Genomic DNA, 19,369 nt, shown 5'->3' with positions numbered 1-19,369 from the left:
TCTGCCCGGCTCCTGATTTGAAAACGTGGTCCTGGAGCTCCAAGAAATACACATTCTTTCACGATGCCTTTACTTTTCCTTTGGCTCTTGGTGTTAAAGTAAATATTATTATTTGGATTTCATTTACAAAAAAACAATTGACATTATTTAATTTTAAAATAAGTTACATCCAAAAACTTCCCTTGCGTAGTTTGTTGCCTTGGAAAACGGTTTAGTAATGGTCGCAACCACATACATTTCGAAAGACACATGCAATTTGATAACAAAATTGTAATCTTACTTCAACTCTCTATATAAAAATTTGATAGTGACGTGTATAAAGAATGTTTGGAAGAGGACACGGCATATATGGATGCATTCTTTGCATAGGACGCATTGCAACTGTGTTCCCATCACCCTTGAACATTTCATATGGAAAATGGGCTTCCAACTTTTCCTCTGATGTGTAAACTAGCAGAGGTTTTGCACGAATTCTAGATTAACATCAATATCAGATTTCAGGCGGTGATAGACTTGACAATGCGAAGAAACAGATGGACCAGAAAGAACGCTGGAGTCGCATCAAGACTTGTAAAAAACCATGCAACCAGAAGAAAGCTGGCCTTGTTCTCTAGGAGATGCAGAATGTCATTCCAACGTGAACTCGGAATAAAATACAATCTCCAACGTCAAATTGCTGATGTTTTTTTATGCTACATCTGTCTGCTTCGCAGTGTCATAAATGACGATTTATAGAGTGGGTCTCGCTTCAAGGGACACCAGCAGAAGAAGTTTACAGAAGCCTAGAGATATTTTCATGACTACGTGGAGGTGCGTCTTTCGGGTATTGCTTGTCATGCCTGTCCTTAATTGAGATGGAATGATCCAGCCCAAGATCGAATACGCAACGCAGGTGATGTCTGCGCATTCCCCACCACAGGAACTGGTGATGTAGGTAGTGTGAGATCATGTGTCCTCAAAGCTTCGACTTGGTGTCTGAATGTTGTGCCATGAAGTCCGCGTTAAACTTCTTGAAGCTTTCCATGATTCCAGGCATGTCTCTCTCCGAGGGTAAAATTGTTGTCCGCACGTGAAAGGTCCTGCACAACAACATTTTATGATGAGGTTTTATACAGCCAGTATTCGGCGCAAAATGGAGCATACTAAAAAAATATATAATCTACTTGCAAACAATATTTGTAACGGGCAATAAGTAGAGACCATAATTAAGGGGTGATCTCGCAAAGAATGCAGACTAGCCACGTACGAAGCTAATTTGATCTTCAAAGGATGTTCAAAATGAATGGTAGACATCGTCTGATAAGTTATCTGTTTTCTTTTCTTTTCTTCTTCTTTTTTTTCTTTTTCTCATAGAAACAGAATGCAAGTTCAAGAAGATGTACCCCTCTTTCTGGCCAAATCCTGAACCTGGAACAGTAGAAATTCCAGTAGCTTCCAAAAGCCGCAAGCAATAGAAGACGTCAGGAGCTTTCCCTGCTTTCTTAGCAGCAGCAATAGCAGCCTGGGGCAACTTTACTTGTGGGAAAGAGTACATGGCTCCTGCAACCACGTTCACTGTCGAATATTAGGACAAGCCCAAAATTGAATACAGAAGCTCTCATTCGGGCCTGTTAAATTGATAGACGCGCATTTCTATCCAATACGCGCTTAGGAAGATTAGTTCAGAGCTACGAGTGCTAACACATGATGTAGGGTAAAACATTATAATAGCAGCAGAGCTCTTCAATCTATACAAAAAAAAGAAAAAAGTACATAAAATCTAAATGTTTGTAATTCATTACCCTCCGTAAAATTGCAGACAATGTTTTCACAAGCATTGAAACCATCTGTCATGATATGCGCTCTTTTCCTCAAAGACAGCGAGATAGCTTCACTGCAATATAAGTCCAACTCAGTTGATTAGGATCTTCGAAAAAATGTATTACATGACACAGTGGATCAGAAGGTGATGAAGGCTGCTAATGCATTTGTCAGACAAGTATGGCAAGATAACATTGACAGATACGACCAAATCTCAGTTTCACCGACAAACACAAACCGTAGAATCAAAGAACTCGATCTGCGCCAATATTAATTACATAGACTGAACGGGTACCTTTCTGCCTTGTACAGAGGATACGAAATGTCTCCTGGTTTTGGAGGACTGACCATCAAACCCATCTGCAACACATAGAAGTCCAGTATCTTGCTTAGGATCGGTACAACCTTGGCCATGCAATTAAGTTAATGCCTAGTGCGAGGGACCAACGATTTAAAATGCAAATAAATTTTTCATCGGGTTAGAACACATACCATGATTTGTCCAGTGACATTAGGACTCAGGGCAATGGAGGAAACCTTGTAGAGCTCGTCCACAGTCTGAACGTTACAAAACCAGAAATGAGATAGAGAACTGCATGTTATATTGATACAGCTTGAAGGAGCGTACTTCATTGGGAGTAGTATTCGGAAAGAATAAAAGAAAACACATCTACAAATTGTGAGGCAAAGTGTTTTGAATGATGGGTAGGAACCTTGGGGTGAATATTGGTCATTTCAAAGTATCCACCTCGCTGTCCACACTCTCCGAGGAAACCCTTCGACACCGTGTGGAATGAAACCAACTCCAGAGCTTCACTGACTGGGGGTCCCATGCCCATCAGCACCTAATTACCAAAAGCACAAAGACATGTTTGAATGAAACCTTGTCATTTCAAATGACATAAATTCTTTAAACTGATAATTCGTAGCCAGAGAAGGTTTCTTATGTTTCTACGAGTAGAAGGAAAATCACCGCAACAAAATACCTTCCTCGCGCTGATAAAGGGGCGCTCATCTTGATAAACGTTTTGCTGGTAAACCTCGTCAGCCATCAGCACAATCTTTTCCTTGATGCAGAACTCGATAAGTTCCCGCAAATTTTTCTCGGTTAGACATTGACCAGTTGGATTTCCTGGATTGATAAAAACCAATCCTCGGACCTAAAACAACAAAACGCATAATCCAAAATTCATGTAGTTAGCGGTTAATCTCGTGCTTAGTGCAGTAAGCGCAGCAATATGGGCCCTAACAGAAGTCAATTGATCACAGGTATTTTTATACCAAGTGCAGCATGATAGATATCACTGGCAATCAAGGTAATATCCCACACAAACTGTCTCTCTCCCTCTCCCTCACACCATTCCTCCCTCAAATGAATTAGTAAAATAACTAAAAAGGACATTTCTAACATCCGATAATTCCTTGTTCCACGATAGGCCCCGCCAGAGACCACAACGGAAACAAGGTTTGTAAAAGTATGAGTGAGCCAACTTACACAAATCCCCTTCCTGCGAGCTTCAGTGACAGATTTACGCAGGTCATTAGTATTCAAACCCCAGTTATCCTCCTCAGCCAAATAATACGGCACCAGTGTGCCTCCTAGAAGCTGAATCGTTGCTGAGTACAAAGGATATTGTGGAATAGGAACCAGTACCTGCGACATACAGTCGACATCATTACTGAGAACGGATGATTCGCTAGAGATGAATTTACTTCCATGCCAACATCTGACCACAACTCTGGCAACTACCACAAATGCAGATATCCCCACATGCAAACTCCAGAATTTGATCATATTAACCTAGACAATACTGGGAGGGTATTAAATTCCCCTAAATGACAGAATGAGACCTTCAAGTGGACTCGGACACAAACAAGAAGTTCAGCGTATCAAGAATAGAACAGTTATCAAAGGTAGACAGTTCGAGGGATTACCCCATCCTTCTCATCGCGGATGAGGGCATTCAAAACTTGTGCTACACCTTTGCTAGCTCCATCAGTGAGGAAGATATTCTCCGGATCGCTGCAGTTCAATAAAACGGTTTTAAGTTTCCATTCAAAAGATGTGGAATCCATGAACCATTGAGACTTCAAATTTTCAAGGCGAATTGAAAGGCAAAGTTCACCTCGGATATCCGTCACGCTGCAGGATAAAATTTGCAACCTCCTGCCGCACACCAGGGAGCCCTCTGGAATCACTGTAAGCTCCTGCCCACATAATTTACGAGATAATCAAGACCCATTAGACTTAGATGCATGTGATATCTGTTTCGGCCACTATTCAAGTATATCATTGCTTAGTTCTTTGAGTCGTATCTCTCAGCTGATACAGTAATTTACATGAAGTGTACTAAGTGTACAGTGAGTGTCTTCTCCTTGAGCGGTGAAAATACTCCTGGCCCAGGATTGCGGGGACATTACGGCATGGTCAGTGAGTGATCAGGTCAATGTCTCTCAATAAGCACGGGCTAACGTAAGTCCACTTTTCACTTTATAATCATATGATTACCAGAGATATGCGCAAAGTGCTCAACTTCCTTCAGACATGCAAACATGATATAACAATCCTTCCATTTTCTCAGAAAACGTATATCTTCGTAGTGAGTGTGATGGAATCAATTGGTGAATTATCCCTTATCCCGAATTTATCTTTATTCGGGCATAGACTACAAAGAAGAGAAATTGAATGGCTTACCAACGCCTCCTGAGGTCATAGCCAAATAGTGCTTGGCTTTGGCAATCGCGTCGGCGGGGAAAAGTAGCCCAACATGGGGGTCATCCATCAAGAAGGGGGCCTGACACAGAGCCATGACCTGTGGCAAGGACGTAGCGAGTCAGACAATCACATACTCAGCTAACAACGTCAAGCTCCCTACATCGACTGCGATGTTCCGAACAATTGACTGAGCTGAATGGAAAAATTCCACACGTTAGAATCGCCGTAACTCTCTACACAGTTTTCAGAATCCTTCGAGGCTGATCCAACAACGGAGAACTGAAAGAGCACAGAGAAGGGGAGTCACCTGGCGAGGGAATGTAAGAGGCTTCTGACCAAGAGCATGCGGGTTGCCGACATTGGTGAAAATGATCTGCCATGAACTCCAAAAGAAAACAACGGCAACAACAACAACGCTCCACTCAGCGCAGATCAAAACTCGTCAACACACCACACACGAAAAACCACCTCAGACAACCCCAAATCCATGAAAATTCAACCAAAGACCCCAACCCTGCACCTTCTTGCCCTCTTTCTGCAGCTCCGAGGCGCGCAGGTAGAGCTCTCCCCGCACGGCATACACCGTCTTCTTCACATTCTCGTTCAAATTGTCCGGGTCCATCACCTTCCCCGACGCCATGACTGCCACACTACTACTACTACAACAACTACAGACACAATTGCGGTGAATCTCAACGTTAATGCGTCGTCCAGCACCAGATCCCAAAAAGAGCCTCGATCAAAATGGCTACCAGCATTCGCACAACTGCGTCGTCAACCACAGTGCGTTCTAAATTGAGCCCACTGCAACATCCACCACAGCAATTGAATGGATTCGACAGGAAACGAGCAGCGCTCGTGATCGGATGCGATGAGGGAGCCAGGCAGTGAGTGATCGGAGGCCACCGCTGACCGGAAAAGGGCGGGGCAACGTCCCCGCAGACGAATGGATCATGGTGGCCTTTGAATCGCAGCCATGGCTTTTTTCCCGCCGTGGGCCCAGGGGCTCAATCTTCATTCATCCATAACTTTCTCATCGGTAACCCACATTCATCCTCGTCAAAACTTTCGTTGGCCGAGGAGGTTGCTGATTGGTCCCGATTCGAGCTTTCTGATTGGTGGAACTGCTTCGTTATAAATTTGGATTCAGTGTTGTTCCTTTTTTAGACTTTTCGGTTAATTTAGTTGGAATTAAATTAAGAGTTTATTATTAGATTGGGTGGGTAAAGTCTAGGTTAACATTTAATGTGAATGTATAATACTTGTAAATATAAGAATCATGTTGTGTTCATGTTCATTTAGACAAAGAGAATAATTAACCAAAGAAAAACAGTGCATGCCACTTTATTTCAAAAATTTGAAACAAGCATTTCTATTCAATATTTTTTTTTTTTTTCATGAACTGTAAAAAAAAATAAAATAAATAAATAAATAAATAAAAATAGTTGTAATATTACGTGCATTCACTGGTGGAGTTAGATCTTCTAGGGTGCACTTTTATTTTAAAACATGATAACTTAGGATAAATTTACCATCTGATATATTCACGAAGGATTTTTAATGGTAATACAGCATGTTTCTTGAACGTAATTCTTTTTATTGAGGAGTGTCTTCAAACAAAGTGTAAACCAGAATATTATTACATAAATTTTATAAATAATAGTAGTAATACTAATATATATAATTGAAACATTGTTTTTAATTTACAAAAATGAAAAATTATCCAGTTTATTTCAAAGAAGCATTGTTGGATTTTTGTATCATTTTTAAATCACTCTTTTCCTTTTCTGTATTTAAACTATGATACCTATATATATATATATATATATATATATACATATATATATATATTGGTAGATTATTTCTCCATATTGTCACACATGACCATCTATAAGATTTGTTTACATTTAATGAAATGAACTAACTTTTAAATGAATTAACTATAAATTCCTTTTAAAAAAGTCACTCCGTATTATATTTTTATTTTTATTTTTTAGATCCATATAGTTTAAAGTCACAAGATTTTCAACAGAGACCAAAAGGAATTAAAATATTTAATTTTAGAAGAAAAGGTGCAAACCAATACCATTTATTTTCATGAGTTTCTTTCAATATCTATCTATTTTCTTGATCTTGGAACTACTTTGTGAAGCCAAGTGGTTCAATTCCAATTGCTTTAAGCTTATATACATTCGTGGAATTTGTACAAAATATTTTTTTTGTAATGCAAGGTTATACAAGATAAATTTAGTATCTATATTTAGATATTGGGTCTCTTTATTAATTAATTGCAATCCTTACAAGCCATATAAGCCATACTATCATGGCTTCTTTGCAAATTCTAGTTCAAAACCAAATATAATGATAATTACATTAAAATATAGGATTTAGAATTAATTTTTACTTTATAGAAATAAAGTTGCAAGATTGGTGAGTTCTTATGATATTATTTTTTTATTTTTTTATTTTTATTTTTTATGTAAGATATTAAATCTATTCTAAAATATCAATTGTATTCTTTAATTCTAATTAATTTATTATTATCATTATTATTATTTTATCTTGGCATAATTAAATTTCTATTGGAAAAGGTAATATTTTTTTTTCTTTTTTTATTATAACATATTGAGAGAAAATATATTATCATTGAAGAAAAATAACCTTTATTTTTATAAAAACTTATTTAGTTGTTAGTTATAGAAGATACAACTCCGCATCCTATTTAAGTATATGTGTCTATAGATAGTGAAAAAAATCAAGTTTATCCAAACTTTTTAGAAGATTAGTTTGTAGGTTTTTATGGCTTCTTCATCAATTAATTGATGTAGGTTTATTTCTTTGAATGCATCTTAAATGTAATATCTTGTATTAGTTTTTAGATTTGGTACTTTATTTGTGATTAGATGTCAAATTCTATACAAGAATAAACCACCAATTTCTAAGAATCTTAATTTAACTATCATCATTTTATAATGGAAAATTGATGAATCTTAGACCTAATGGGGTATAGTATACTCAATCCATTTTCCAAAGAACACGTTTGTGTACTATTCTAAATCAATGATTTTTTAATCTTTTAGAAATATTCTATAATATTTTGATGCAAGTTATTGTTTTTAAATTTTTTAATAGATATTTAAGACATCAATGTAAGAAGTCTTAGATTAAGAAAGTTTAATACTCATGATCATAGGCACTATAGCATTGTCTTTACAAAGATTGACTTCATAGCATTTACTGCCTCCACATGACAATTTGAATTAGCAATATAATCTTTTAATATATGATGATCTTTCAATTTTTTTGTAGTGATGCTTTTTTATTTATTTAAAATTAAATATAAAACTTTATTGAATTTGGTTTTTTTTATGCATCTTTAAGTATACTTGGTTTTCAATATCTTTTTGAATTTTTTTGTCTTATTTTGCACTAAGATTAAGCCTTTTGTATCTATTGTACAAATCTTCAAAGTTTTAGATTATGATGGTAAATTAAGATTTAATTGTGTGACTATTAAAGGGCCTTTTTTACTCAAAGTACAATAGTCTATTTCTTCTTCAAGTTAAATATTTAGTTCCTTATAAGATTTAAGTAGTAGCAGACTCCTTGATTGTATGATCTATTCTAAGCAAAATCATTTTTTAACTTAAAGATTGTTATAATCAATGATAAGAAATTCTTTTTTATTTATTTTATAATTATTAACATATATTAATTAATTTTTAGATGTCTCTTAAGTTTAGAGCGAAGATAAAAATAAAAAAATAATTTTTTTTTTGATTTCGTATTCAATTTATTGTTTCTTAAATATGTTCTAAGTTGTTGCTATTTGCAAGGTAACTTAAAGAAATTTGTGTTGTAATTCTTTGAAATAATATAATCAAAGGTCTTAATATCATCAATGACATCTTTCCTATTTATATTCTATATTTTTTTTAGGATTAGAATTTGGATCTCACTCTCAAAAAGTACACAGTAAAAAAGATTTCACATATGTTTGTTGAATTAGGATTCTCTTTTAAAATATTATATGTATTTAAAATAAATTTAGTCTTTGCCAATCTGCTCTCTAATAATACTAAAATTATTATTTAATTATTTAAAATATTTGAACCAATAAAAAGAATGATTAGAAAGAGATTTTTTTTTTTTTGCAAAGTACATTATGACCATGAATTTTAGAAGTAAATCAACTTTTGCATGCACTACCACTTAATCTACCTCAACTAATTCAAGTTGAGTTTTAAACAAGAATCTTGCTTGGTTATATGTGAAATTAAAAATAAATATCTCAATGATTGAGTATTTTTTTAAGTAGAATTTGTTGTTGTATTAGTGAGTTCAATATGTTTTTTTAATGGCTTCTTTGTTGTTTTGGGCTTAAGACCATGTAGAATTTGGTATTAGTCAATGGTTAAGAAGACCAAGGTTAATTTGTTATTGCTGTAGTATTCTAATGTGTGGCCTTCTCAACACATATTGTTATCTCAAATCTAATTACAACCTTAAAGAATTCATTGTTTGTGACATCAACAAGTGTGTCATTATATTTACTTAATTTAAAAAACTATGTTCTAAACCAAAAATCCATATCCTTGATCGAGTTTTGCATTATTGTATAATTAAGGCCACGTTGAACAATAACAATGCCTTCCACATCCTTAGAGATTCTAATATACACTACGACCTCATATTTCTTTTAATCATATATGGATATTTAACAAGGCTCCAAATGTGAAAAAATTGAAAAATAAAAATAAAAATAGTCCAAATATTTAATTATCTACTTCAAAACTGAGATTAATTACAATGTTAGCACATTTTTTGTCAAAGAGTAATTTCATTAGAAAGTTATAGTTCTGAATGTATATTTATATATATATATATATACACACACTCATGAAACTAAAATAATTTTCAACTACATATTTTTTTTAAAAAATAAAAAATAAAACACAAGAAAATAATAAAAATATATATTTACAAAAGAATCTTAAGTGCACAAGTTCAACAAGGATTTAGTGACAACATATGCAATTGTTAATGCAAGTAATATTTTAATAAAAAGAAATCTATTAAATTTCTAACATTAATGTTTAGAAAATAAACTGAAGCTGGCACAATGTATTTTATATTAAAATCAACATCAAGTCTTGAGAGATAAAATGCAAATAAAAATGAAGAAGAAAAAGAAGCAGAAAAAGGTCTACATAGGCCCCTAGATCTAGACAGAATGGTATGAATCTATTTCAAGATCACTTGCTTCATTGAAGCCATGCGTAGAACCGGGTGAGACGAAACTCTTGGTTTGAACGAAGCATAAGGTTTAACTCACAGCTCTCTTCACTACCCAGACTTCGAGCGTAGTCTGCCGCGTAGTTCCGCCAGAACAAAGCCCTAATTCTGTCCAAGCTGTGGAACCCTAAGGGCTCGCAGAGTTTCCCTGGCCTTCGTTTAATCGCAACGCAATCTCGGTGTCGCTGGCTCTCGACATCACTGTGTCCACTCTCACTCTAAACGATTTTGTTGGGAGAATTGTGTAGAGTTACAATCCACCATGTTCAAGAAGTAAGGGATTAGTGATTACTCTCTTGCTTTGGGTCAATTGTTGAACTGCACTCCTGTGTCGTACCCCCTGTTTCAACTATTGGGGATTGAGTAACCTTTTCCTGATTTTGCACCTCCAGATTCTCTTCCGAGGAGGTGACGGGGCAGAATCAAGTGAAGGCCTCGGTGCAGAGGAAAATCCGGCAAAACATCGCCGATGAGGTGCGTGCCATTCAGCTCCTTGCGCAAGTCTCATCCGATTTCGTGCAATCCTTGTCCTAAGTGTCGCATTTTGCTATCTGGGAGAAAAAGCACAGGTAGCGATACTGAGTTGTATTGATGTTGGATGGAATAGTATCCTGATTTGGAGCCTCTGTTGGACGAGATGCTACCGAAGAAATCGCCACTCATAGTTGCGAAGTGGTGAGTATGTTGCATTCAGTACCCATGGAAGAGTCGTTGGAGGCCGTCTGTCCGTCGGAAATATAATTGATCCATTGCACTGTAATGAGTGTGTGTATCTGCCGCGATATATATCCGTGTGGCTTTTGTTTGATGAAATTAGGTCGCAATTTCTCCTTCTTGAGCGTCATGAGTTAACCCGTCGCGTGGTTAAGACTTCCTTTAACTGGATGTTCTGTTGCGTGGTTGGCCAGCCAGAACCATATCAACTTGGTCGTCGTAAACAATGTCCCACTGTTCTTTAATGTGCGGGATGGGCCTTATATGCCTACCCTACGACTTTTGCACCAATGTAGGTCAAAGCAATCAATCCTGAACTTGTTCCTTCATACTTGAGGGTGGTCAGCTGCATCATTTTGATTTAAATTGTGTGTTATACTAAGCGATGAGAAGTGAATCCATGAAGTGAATTAATCGTCTTTTTTCCGTGGTAAAAGATCCAGGAATTATGAAGAAATTCCGTGTAGATAGAGGAGCTATCAAATTTGTGCTGGCGGGTGCCAATATCATGTGCCCGGGACTGACATCTGCTGGTGGTAATCTCGATGAAGAAGTGCCTGCAGATTCACCTGTGGTGAGCTCAGTTACTTATTTTTGTTTGCTTTTCCTTTTTCTTTTTCTTTAAAAAAAAAAATCATAGTAATGTATCCGTGTGTGGGGATAATCAGCTTTATTGTATTATAAATGATTGACTAATGGTATTATTGTTCCATCAGGCAATCATGGCAGAAGGCAAAGAGCATGCTCTGGCTATAGGATACACCAAGATGTCTGCAAAAGACATGTACGTTATGTTTGCTGATCCCGTTTCAATTTTGTTTTCTCCTTGATGAACTAGTGTTTAACATTAAACTTGTTCGTTAATTACCCGGGACTGAGCACTAGATTTGACTGTTTCGCCGCAATGTTACAGTAAGAGCATCAACAAGGGCATTGGAGTGGACAACATGCATTATCTCAATGACGGACTATGGAAGGTGCTTTTTTTCTTTTTTCTTTTTTTTGTTTAATGTTAGCTCTGTTTTTATTCTAGACCCTTTGAAGTGTTTTGTATATTTAGTATGATTACACTCCTATGTTTTTGGGTTCCTTGGTATATTGTAAAAGAGATCTCACATTTTACTTCTATATTGTCAGACGTTACATCTTGACTGAAATATGATGGAGACAACGTGTGACTTGGTAACGAGGCATTTCTGGGTTAGCTTTTCAAGATTGCTGGCGGTGCATACATGCAGTCTTGTTTTGGTTAAGAGATGAGAACTCAAGTCTACATGAAGACAGTACCTGTTGTATGCTGAAGGAGGATTCTTTGAATTTTAGCGTTTCATAGCATAAGGTTGTGAAGCTGTTGTCAATGTATAGTCCATCCCGTTTCACATTTTAAAGGATTTTGGTTCTTTGTACAAGTCTTGTGGAAGTTGATTCAGTTTAATGCTGCAGCAGTAGGCATTTGCTACAAGTTCCTCCCCTTTTCATGATGTGTTACGGTGTAGCTTCAGTTTGTCTGCAACGCTAGATCCCATTATGAGTATTGCCTTGAAGCGGGCAGAAAGTGTAGAATTCGTCTACATTGGAGCAAGTCTGAAAGAACCTGGATTCGTCTTACCAGACAGGGCTTGCAAATTATGGATATTTCAGTCATACCCTTCGCGCAATGATGAGGTGTCATGATTGGCGATACCAACGTCACCGACCAACCACAAGGGTATTTAGACTCTCATATGATTGACAATATTGGTATCTAGCCAGTATCTTAAGACACCAACAATTCAAGTGACATGATTCAATTTTTTTTTGTGCTGAATGATAGTAGCTGATTATATGACTACCCACCATGAAGCATTCGCATGGGCGCATTTACCGGGTCCTTGTCTTGTTTGAGTCCCGCAGCTATACTACAAAATTCTCGTCTGATTTCCATCTCAAGCTTTCACTAGTACATTACTAAAGTATATCGGGAGTGCTGGGAGTGGAAGCCATGGCTGGATATTAACTCCGCCGCATGCTGCTTAACCTTCAAAGCCTTCGGGTGCTTTGTTTCACTTCATTACAAATTATTTGGGTTTAGAAATGGTAATTCTGATGTTCAACATTGCCTTCAGTGAATGGCTATTGTAGGTTGTCTTTGAACTTATCTTCGTTGTGATCTAATCGTTGCTATCAAATCGTTTTGCTGCCACGTAAACATGAAATGCACTTAGGAAAGACATTGTGTTGTACTATACGTATTGATTGATTTGTTTATTTCGGAAAAAACTTAACAAGTCATGAAAACTGAAAGTTGTGCTAAAAAGTGAATGTGGAACACCCACCTCTTCCATTTTACATTACCAGAGTTATTATGTTTTGAAGTACAAAATATATTAAAATTATTACAAACAAACTTTTAGTAAAAATATGATAAATTAAAATCTACATTTGAAAAAGAAAAAGAAAAAGAAAAGTAAAAATTATTCAATGCCCTTAATATCTTCCTGTACAGTGCTAGAAAAAAGAAGATCATGATCATTATTTAAATATTTATTTATTTATTATATATTTCATACCTTTATGTTATCATATAATTTTAATTTACGAAGATAAATAATAAAAAATAATTATTAATTACAATTTTTATTTGTGAGGAAAATTCAAACAATCCTCAATTGAATTAATTAATTTTTTCTTTTACACTCACAGTAAAGGAGACGCAGAAGAGGACTCAGAAGACGACGGAGGAAGTCGACGAAGATGTCGAAAGAGACGAAAAAGAAGAATACGGAGACGAAAAGCACGGAGAAGCTGACAGAAGCGGCAAAGAGGACGAAGACGTCGAAACAGACGAAGAAGAAGGACGAGAAGATGAAAATACGACGGAAGCGTCGAAAATAACGACGAATAGGGACGGACGGTGGGGAAAGGGACGAGAAAGAGGGATTGCGACGGAGAGGGAGCGGTGACCTTTCCTTTCGTAGGGACCACTCAAGCTTTGAGTGTCGCTTGAGCCCCGTTCGAGGACAATCCTTCTTCGCCCTTCTCCTCCTCGCTTGCCTCCATTTGCCCGACGATCATTTTCGCATTTGTGTTTGCTGCTTCCTCCTTTCCCCTGTGTCTCGAGCCTGGACTTGTGTTGTGGTGGAAGCATTCATTGCACGGATCGGCAACCATGGTGCAATCCAAGCAAGGGCTCTCGCTGCTCAAGTTCATTCCCAAGGTCATTCGCCCCCAGACCTCCGATGTCAGCTCCGCTGTTCTCTGGGGCACCACGGCCGCTTGTGGTGCCCTCTGGCTCGTGCAGCCCTTCGATTGGATCAAGGAGCAGATCACCGGACCTAAGGAAGAATCCAAGTAGACGCGTCCCTGTTACGAAGAAGCCTCGCATGTTTTTGTTAAGTGTTTAGGGATGGGCCGGAGCGGTGGGGCGTGGCGACGAGGGAACCTTCCAAGGTCGCCCCAGTGAGTAATGTAAGTTGTAAGGAGAAGCTGGATCTTTAGGGTTTCTGATATTTCCGAGGCTTTTTACTTGCGGAGGATAGTTTTGCACTTCGGGTCACTTGGCCTTCTCCCGCTGTTGTGTTTGTGAGATTTTTCTGGTGAAGAAATTCCATTTTCCTCGGCTGGTGATTTGTTTTGCAATTACGCTACTACTTCGTATGAATCTCGTTGTTGCCGTTTCGCCACAAGAGTGCTGGGTAATGAAGTTTTCGACGTGTGCGATGCAGATGATTAGGGTTTGGTGACTCTCGTGGTGTCTTTCCTTGCCTTCCTTCCTCTCCTCTCCACTTCTACCAATTGTGAAATTTATGCATGCTTAGTCCCGCACACATTGTGTTTAATGTAGATGCTACGTTTTGATATGAAATCAAGATTTCCTATGTTTTGCTTGTCGTGGAGAACCATGGCCAACATACTCTTCTGAATGTAAATCGAGGCTGTCAGATTTAGGAAGTTGCTGTTTTTTGCAAGGTTGATGTAATTAGATATGGGCTGGATTGGTGGAATTGAGGCTGATCACGATCACCACCTGTCGATGAAATTAATCTGCGTTGAATCTCGTGAATGAGTAGTAATTGCTGTTGACAACCACTACACTAGTTCTGCTCTGTTTCATTTCTAGCTTTGACTATTAAACGTTGCAAAATCAGCGGAGTTTACAGTTCAATGTCCCATCTCCTGTGCCGTGATTGAAAGCTTATGAGCTATGCTGAATGTATCACTGCTTGCTTTCCTTTTCCTTTTGATACATTGTAGTTGAAGATCATTACTTCAAGCCTTAGTTGACATCTTCTATTTTTCACAAAGTGTTGGGGCTCTGAGTTATTGCTTGTGCTTGTTCTTTCTCTCGCGTTTTCTTTTTGATGAAAGTTAATTAACTAGAATTAAAGCTGTTTCTTTGTGTTGTTGAATGTTGATCACAAACTGAACTAAATCCTTGTTGACTACCCCAATTTAATTTTATTCGAGCTACTTGACGTAGTTAGAGCGTAATTTTTGCATCAAATTACAATTTTAAGTTTGACTATCAAGTGGACGTTTTTTAGTGGACAGGCGAAGAAACTCTTCGTCAAATAATGGTTTTTTTCTTCAAAATATCTTGTTCTTTGTTCTTCTAAAATGAACATGTTCTTCTATTTTTCTGTTGATCCACAATATTTCCTTCGTTTAGAGACAGAACCTTCTGCAGTCGCGTACAACTGTGCGAGGAAGAGGCACATTCCACGATGTGACGCTTAATTAATAAGAACAACCCAGATTCCCTGTTTCCACAGCCATCGATTGCGCAAGCCGGTGCATCATCCACATCCGCGGTCAAAAAGCTACAACACCCTTTGTTCTTTACTTGTTTGCTATCCAACCCCAGAGGAGAGCATATTCCTCACGCTATCTTGATTCCATACCCGTTTTACCGGGACATGAATATGGTATCGGGAAGAAACTAAGTAGATGAATGACTTTGGGTGGATGAGGGACGGCCCATGAGCTCCGCGTGCCTCTTCGGCGCCCCCAAAACCCACGAAGTCGACGATCGTGTCTCTGATCCGGCGTTTTCCGAGTAAGTGGAGGAAGATCAGCAATCGGAGAACTGGTAGATTGCAGGAACTGTTTAAAATCTCGTCCTCGCGTCTCGTGCATCGGACGGGGCCCGAGAGGTTCAGCGTTCTAAGTTAGGTCGTTGGAGGCCACGAAGTTCCGTGAAAGCCACCAGCCACTGGCTCTTGGTTTTGTCCATCGAACAGAAGCCATTCTCCCGTCTTGTCTTCCAATTTGCATAGAGCTATCATTGTAAGTATCGCTGCTGCCGTTCTAATAATGGGCTTGATCTGATGTGCTTTTTCGCTCTCTCTTGGTTTGACCCACAAAACGGTTGCTGTAGTTTGAAAGGTGATTCTATGGTGCGAGGGAGGTTCTGTTGGTGTTGATTGTAGTCTGCTTGGTTTGCAGGTTGCGTGAAGGAGAGCAATCGCGTTGGGTCCGGTTTTTGGTGAAGAGTGAGCCAAGATGGTGGCACCGAACGCGGCGGCGGAGTACCAACTGACCCCGCATCCGACGATTCCCAAGGGAAAGCCATTTTTGCTTGTGGTGTTGGATGGTTGGGGTGAGAACAGGGAAGACGAGTTCAATGCTATCTACAATGCGCAGTGTCCCACGATCAAGAGTTTGAAAGAGGGTGCGCCGCGCCGCTGGCGCACTATTAAAGCGCACGGTACTGCTGTGGGGCTGCCGAGCGATGCCGACATGGGGAACAGTGAGGTCGGCCATAATGCCATGGGAGCTGGGAAAATCATCCAGCAAGGGTAATCTAGTTCTGCTCTCTGCTCCTGGGTTGGTTTGGTGAAGGTGCTAGAATCCTCCTTAGGCTTGGACATGTTGTTCCGCTTTTGGTTTCCTCGATCTGATTGCAGACATGGTCAGTTCAGAATATGCGGCGGAGCTTGAACTTGTACTTGAAATTGATCTTGAAATTGAACTTGTTGGTCTTGGGGCTTTCATACTAATGGGCAAATATCTCGCTTCGTTTTTAGTTTGTCAGAGTTACGAATATTTCTTAATGGAAATTGAGCCGGATAGTGGCTTCTTTAGAACATAAAACTCTGACTCTCAATGAAAACATGTTTCTTGCAGTGCTAGTCTTGTGGATAACGCCATAGAGTCCGGATCTATGTTCACTGGAGAGGGTTGGAATTATGCCAAGGATGCTTGGGTTAATGGAGGGACCCTTCACTTCATCGGGCTTCTGAGTGACGGAGGTGTGCATTCCCGGACGGACCAGCTATACGCTTTGATGTACGGTGCCAATGACCACGGTTGCAAGCGAATCCGTGTGCATGTCTTGACAGACGGTCGAGATGTCCCCGATGGGTCCAGTATCAAGTATGTAGGACAACTGGAGAAGGAATGTGAGAATTTGAGAAATCAGGGCTGTGATGCCCGAATTGCTTCCGGTGGTGGACGGATGTACGTTACCATGGATCGGTATGAGGTAAGTCTATTTAGTGCATTTCAACACAACCCTTTGTGAGCTGTCTATTTACCCTCTTCATGTTATATTTGAATTGGGGTGTGAGGTATAGTACTTCGAAACGATTTGTAATAACATTGGTGACCGATCTTTGGAATTTTCCAGGCTGACTGGAATATTGTGGAGCGTGGATGGCGTGCTCATGTATTAGGAGATGCTCCTCACAAGTTCGAGAGTGCGCTTGATGCCCTGACAAAGTTGAAGGAAGCTGATCCTAAATTGAACGATCAGTTCTACCCCCCGTTCGTTGTCGTGGACAAGGATGGCGCACCAGTAGGAACAATCGGAGACGGTGATGCTGTTGTGAACATTAATTTCCGGGCAGACCGAGTGATTCAGATTAGTAAGGCATTTGAGTACGAGGACTTTACCGCTTTCGACAGGGTCAGGTTCCCGAAGGTGAAGTACTTGGGTATGATGCAGTACGATGGTGATTTGAAGCTTCCATCCAACTACTTGATTTCTCCCCCATTGATTGAAAACACTTCGGGGCAGTACTTGTGCGCCAATGGTGTCCGCACATTTGCTTGCAGGTATGAATGCGTCAGTTGTATCAATTTCTTTAAACGTCGTTATTGAACAGAATTGATTCCTCTTCGTGATATTTTTGATTGGCTCTTAGTTTTGTCTATTAATAAATTGATTGGACTTCTGACAGTGAAACGCAGAAGTTTGGGCATGTTACTTTCTTTTGGAACGGTAACCGATCCGGGAAAATTGATGAAACTCTGGAAACTTATCACGAGATTCCAAGTGACAACATCCAGTTCAATCAAGCTCCTCACATGAAGGCAGCTGAAATTGCCAAAGCTGCACGAGAGGCTCTCTTGTCAGGAGAGTTTGACTATGTACGAGTAAACTTTGCAAATGGTGACATGGTTGGTCATACTGGGGATTTGGAAGCTACCAAGATGGCATGTGAAGCCGTTGACCAAGGAGTAAAGGTGCGCATTTCATTTTTTCACAGAACTGAAAACTCGTTGGATCTTTTACTCTTCTCTTTAGGAGAACTAAGATACTATTATTGGCTTTTGTAAAAATATAAACGAGAAATTTCGTCGCTGATTTTACCTTGCAGTATTATTGGATTTTAACCAGAATGGATGGTTGATGACATGTACAGGTGCTGATTGATGCCGTGGAACAAATGGGAGGTATTTACCTTATCACCGCAGACCACGGCAACTGTGATGACATGGCGCAGCGCAAAAAGACTGGAGAGCCACTCCGTGACGAGACTGGCAAAGTGCAACCACTCACTTCTCATACTCTGGCACCGGTAAATCTTACCTTGCATGCATATTATTATATTATTGGAATGCATTGCGTTTGGAAAACATGCTGCTGATGCCGCAGTATTTTCTGTATACGATCATGTACCTGGATTTTGCAATCATTGCATAACTAATGCAACCCAATTGATACGTTTTCATGTCTTCAACATTCACGTCAGCTGACCTTTTAGCCGTCTCCATAACAGGTTCCAGTCGCAATCGGCGGGCCAGCGTTACCAGAGAACATCAAATTCCGTGATGACCTTCCCAAAGCAGGTCTTGCTAATATCACAGCCACTTTCATGAATCTCATGGGATTTGAAGCTCCAGAGGAATATGTGCCATCGCTTCTGACGTTCGACTAGAACGACATAAGTACTTAGCTACCAGATTGGTTTTAGACATGAAGCTATTCACAAGGTTTTAGAAAAACTCATTGACGATCACCAATCGTTGTTCATGTGTTATGAAGTAACCAAATTTGATATAGTTGACATTATTAGTTATTGGAGCAAATCCCGAAGTCACTCGTGAGCTGCTTTTGCGCATTCCATAATTTCTGTGAGCACTGTGATGACTAGATGTATGAACACATGGGTTTGATACTATTTCTAAGTCTTCAAATTCCGCGCAATTGCGTCATGTACAAGGGAAGGACTATCATTTATAATTTTCGAAAAAAAGTGTAATAGTTATTTAAGGTGTGTCCACGGCATTTTCTGAGTCACTTATGATTTGATGCAAGTCTTACTGGTATCGTTAGTGGGATATGTGAGCATCTCAGCTCTAAGTGAGTGTCTTAAACTCGGCTTAAATCTCTTCTAATTGAAAGGGTAATGAGTTAAAATCAACTTTGGCTACTGTTAGTCCATCGAGGCCGTCAATACCACCTAGATAATTGATGACACGTCATGAATCTTTGGAAATGCAGCAGCTATCTATACGCTATTGAAAAAATCAAACTGCATACAATTACGATTGATGATAAGAATCAACTGAAATGATCGATTGTCTAATTGCGGCGATCAGAGTCTGAGATCCCAGAACTAGCGCCAAAAATTTGAGCTT

The 19,369-nt window shown here is 38.9% G+C and overlaps 3 protein-coding genes across 3 annotated transcripts; 2 read left to right on the top strand and 1 right to left on the bottom strand.

The window, feature by feature from the left end:
- Positions 1–568: 568 nt before the first annotated feature.
- Positions 569–5,301, bottom strand: LOC112277304 (glutamate--glyoxylate aminotransferase 2). Its single transcript, XM_024509440.3, has 13 exons — positions 5,037–5,301; positions 4,824–4,889; positions 4,496–4,613; positions 3,927–4,008; positions 3,736–3,823; positions 3,296–3,454; positions 2,787–2,960; positions 2,514–2,645; positions 2,293–2,358; positions 2,096–2,160; positions 1,782–1,873; positions 1,383–1,539; positions 569–1,079 (listed from the first exon to the last, which is right to left on the bottom strand). Exons 1-13 carry the CDS (start codon positions 5,154–5,156, stop codon positions 956–958), a joined length of 1,443 nt encoding a protein of 480 aa, XP_024365208.1. The 5' UTR covers positions 5,157–5,301; the 3' UTR covers positions 569–955.
- Positions 5,302–9,980: 4,679 nt separating this feature from the next.
- LOC112277449 (uncharacterized) lies at positions 9,981–11,934 on the top strand. Its single transcript, XM_024509781.3, has 8 exons — positions 9,981–10,084; positions 10,204–10,285; positions 10,419–10,486; positions 10,720–10,817; positions 10,963–11,099; positions 11,242–11,309; positions 11,439–11,502; positions 11,663–11,934. Exons 1-8 carry the CDS (start codon positions 10,074–10,076, stop codon positions 11,678–11,680), a joined length of 546 nt encoding a protein of 181 aa, XP_024365549.1. The 5' UTR covers positions 9,981–10,073; the 3' UTR covers positions 11,681–11,934.
- A 3,719-nt stretch (positions 11,935–15,653) lies between these two features.
- LOC112277448 (2,3-bisphosphoglycerate-independent phosphoglycerate mutase) lies at positions 15,654–18,817 on the top strand. Its single transcript, XM_024509780.3, has 7 exons — positions 15,654–15,790; positions 15,950–16,302; positions 16,631–16,988; positions 17,133–17,560; positions 17,686–17,971; positions 18,151–18,306; positions 18,508–18,817. Exons 2-7 carry the CDS (start codon positions 16,007–16,009, stop codon positions 18,664–18,666), a joined length of 1,683 nt encoding a protein of 560 aa, XP_024365548.1. The 5' UTR covers positions 15,654–15,790; positions 15,950–16,006; the 3' UTR covers positions 18,667–18,817.
- Positions 18,818–19,369: the final 552 nt, after the last annotated feature.

This window comes from Physcomitrium patens, chromosome 25 (genome assembly GCF_059467195.1).
Source record: "Physcomitrium patens ecotype Gransden chromosome 25, ASM5946719v1, whole genome shotgun sequence".
Lineage (NCBI taxonomy): Eukaryota > Viridiplantae > Streptophyta > Bryopsida > Funariales > Funariaceae > Physcomitrium > Physcomitrium patens.
Note: the sequence above shows the minus strand (reverse complement) of the source record. Positions and strands in the feature narration are given on the sequence as shown.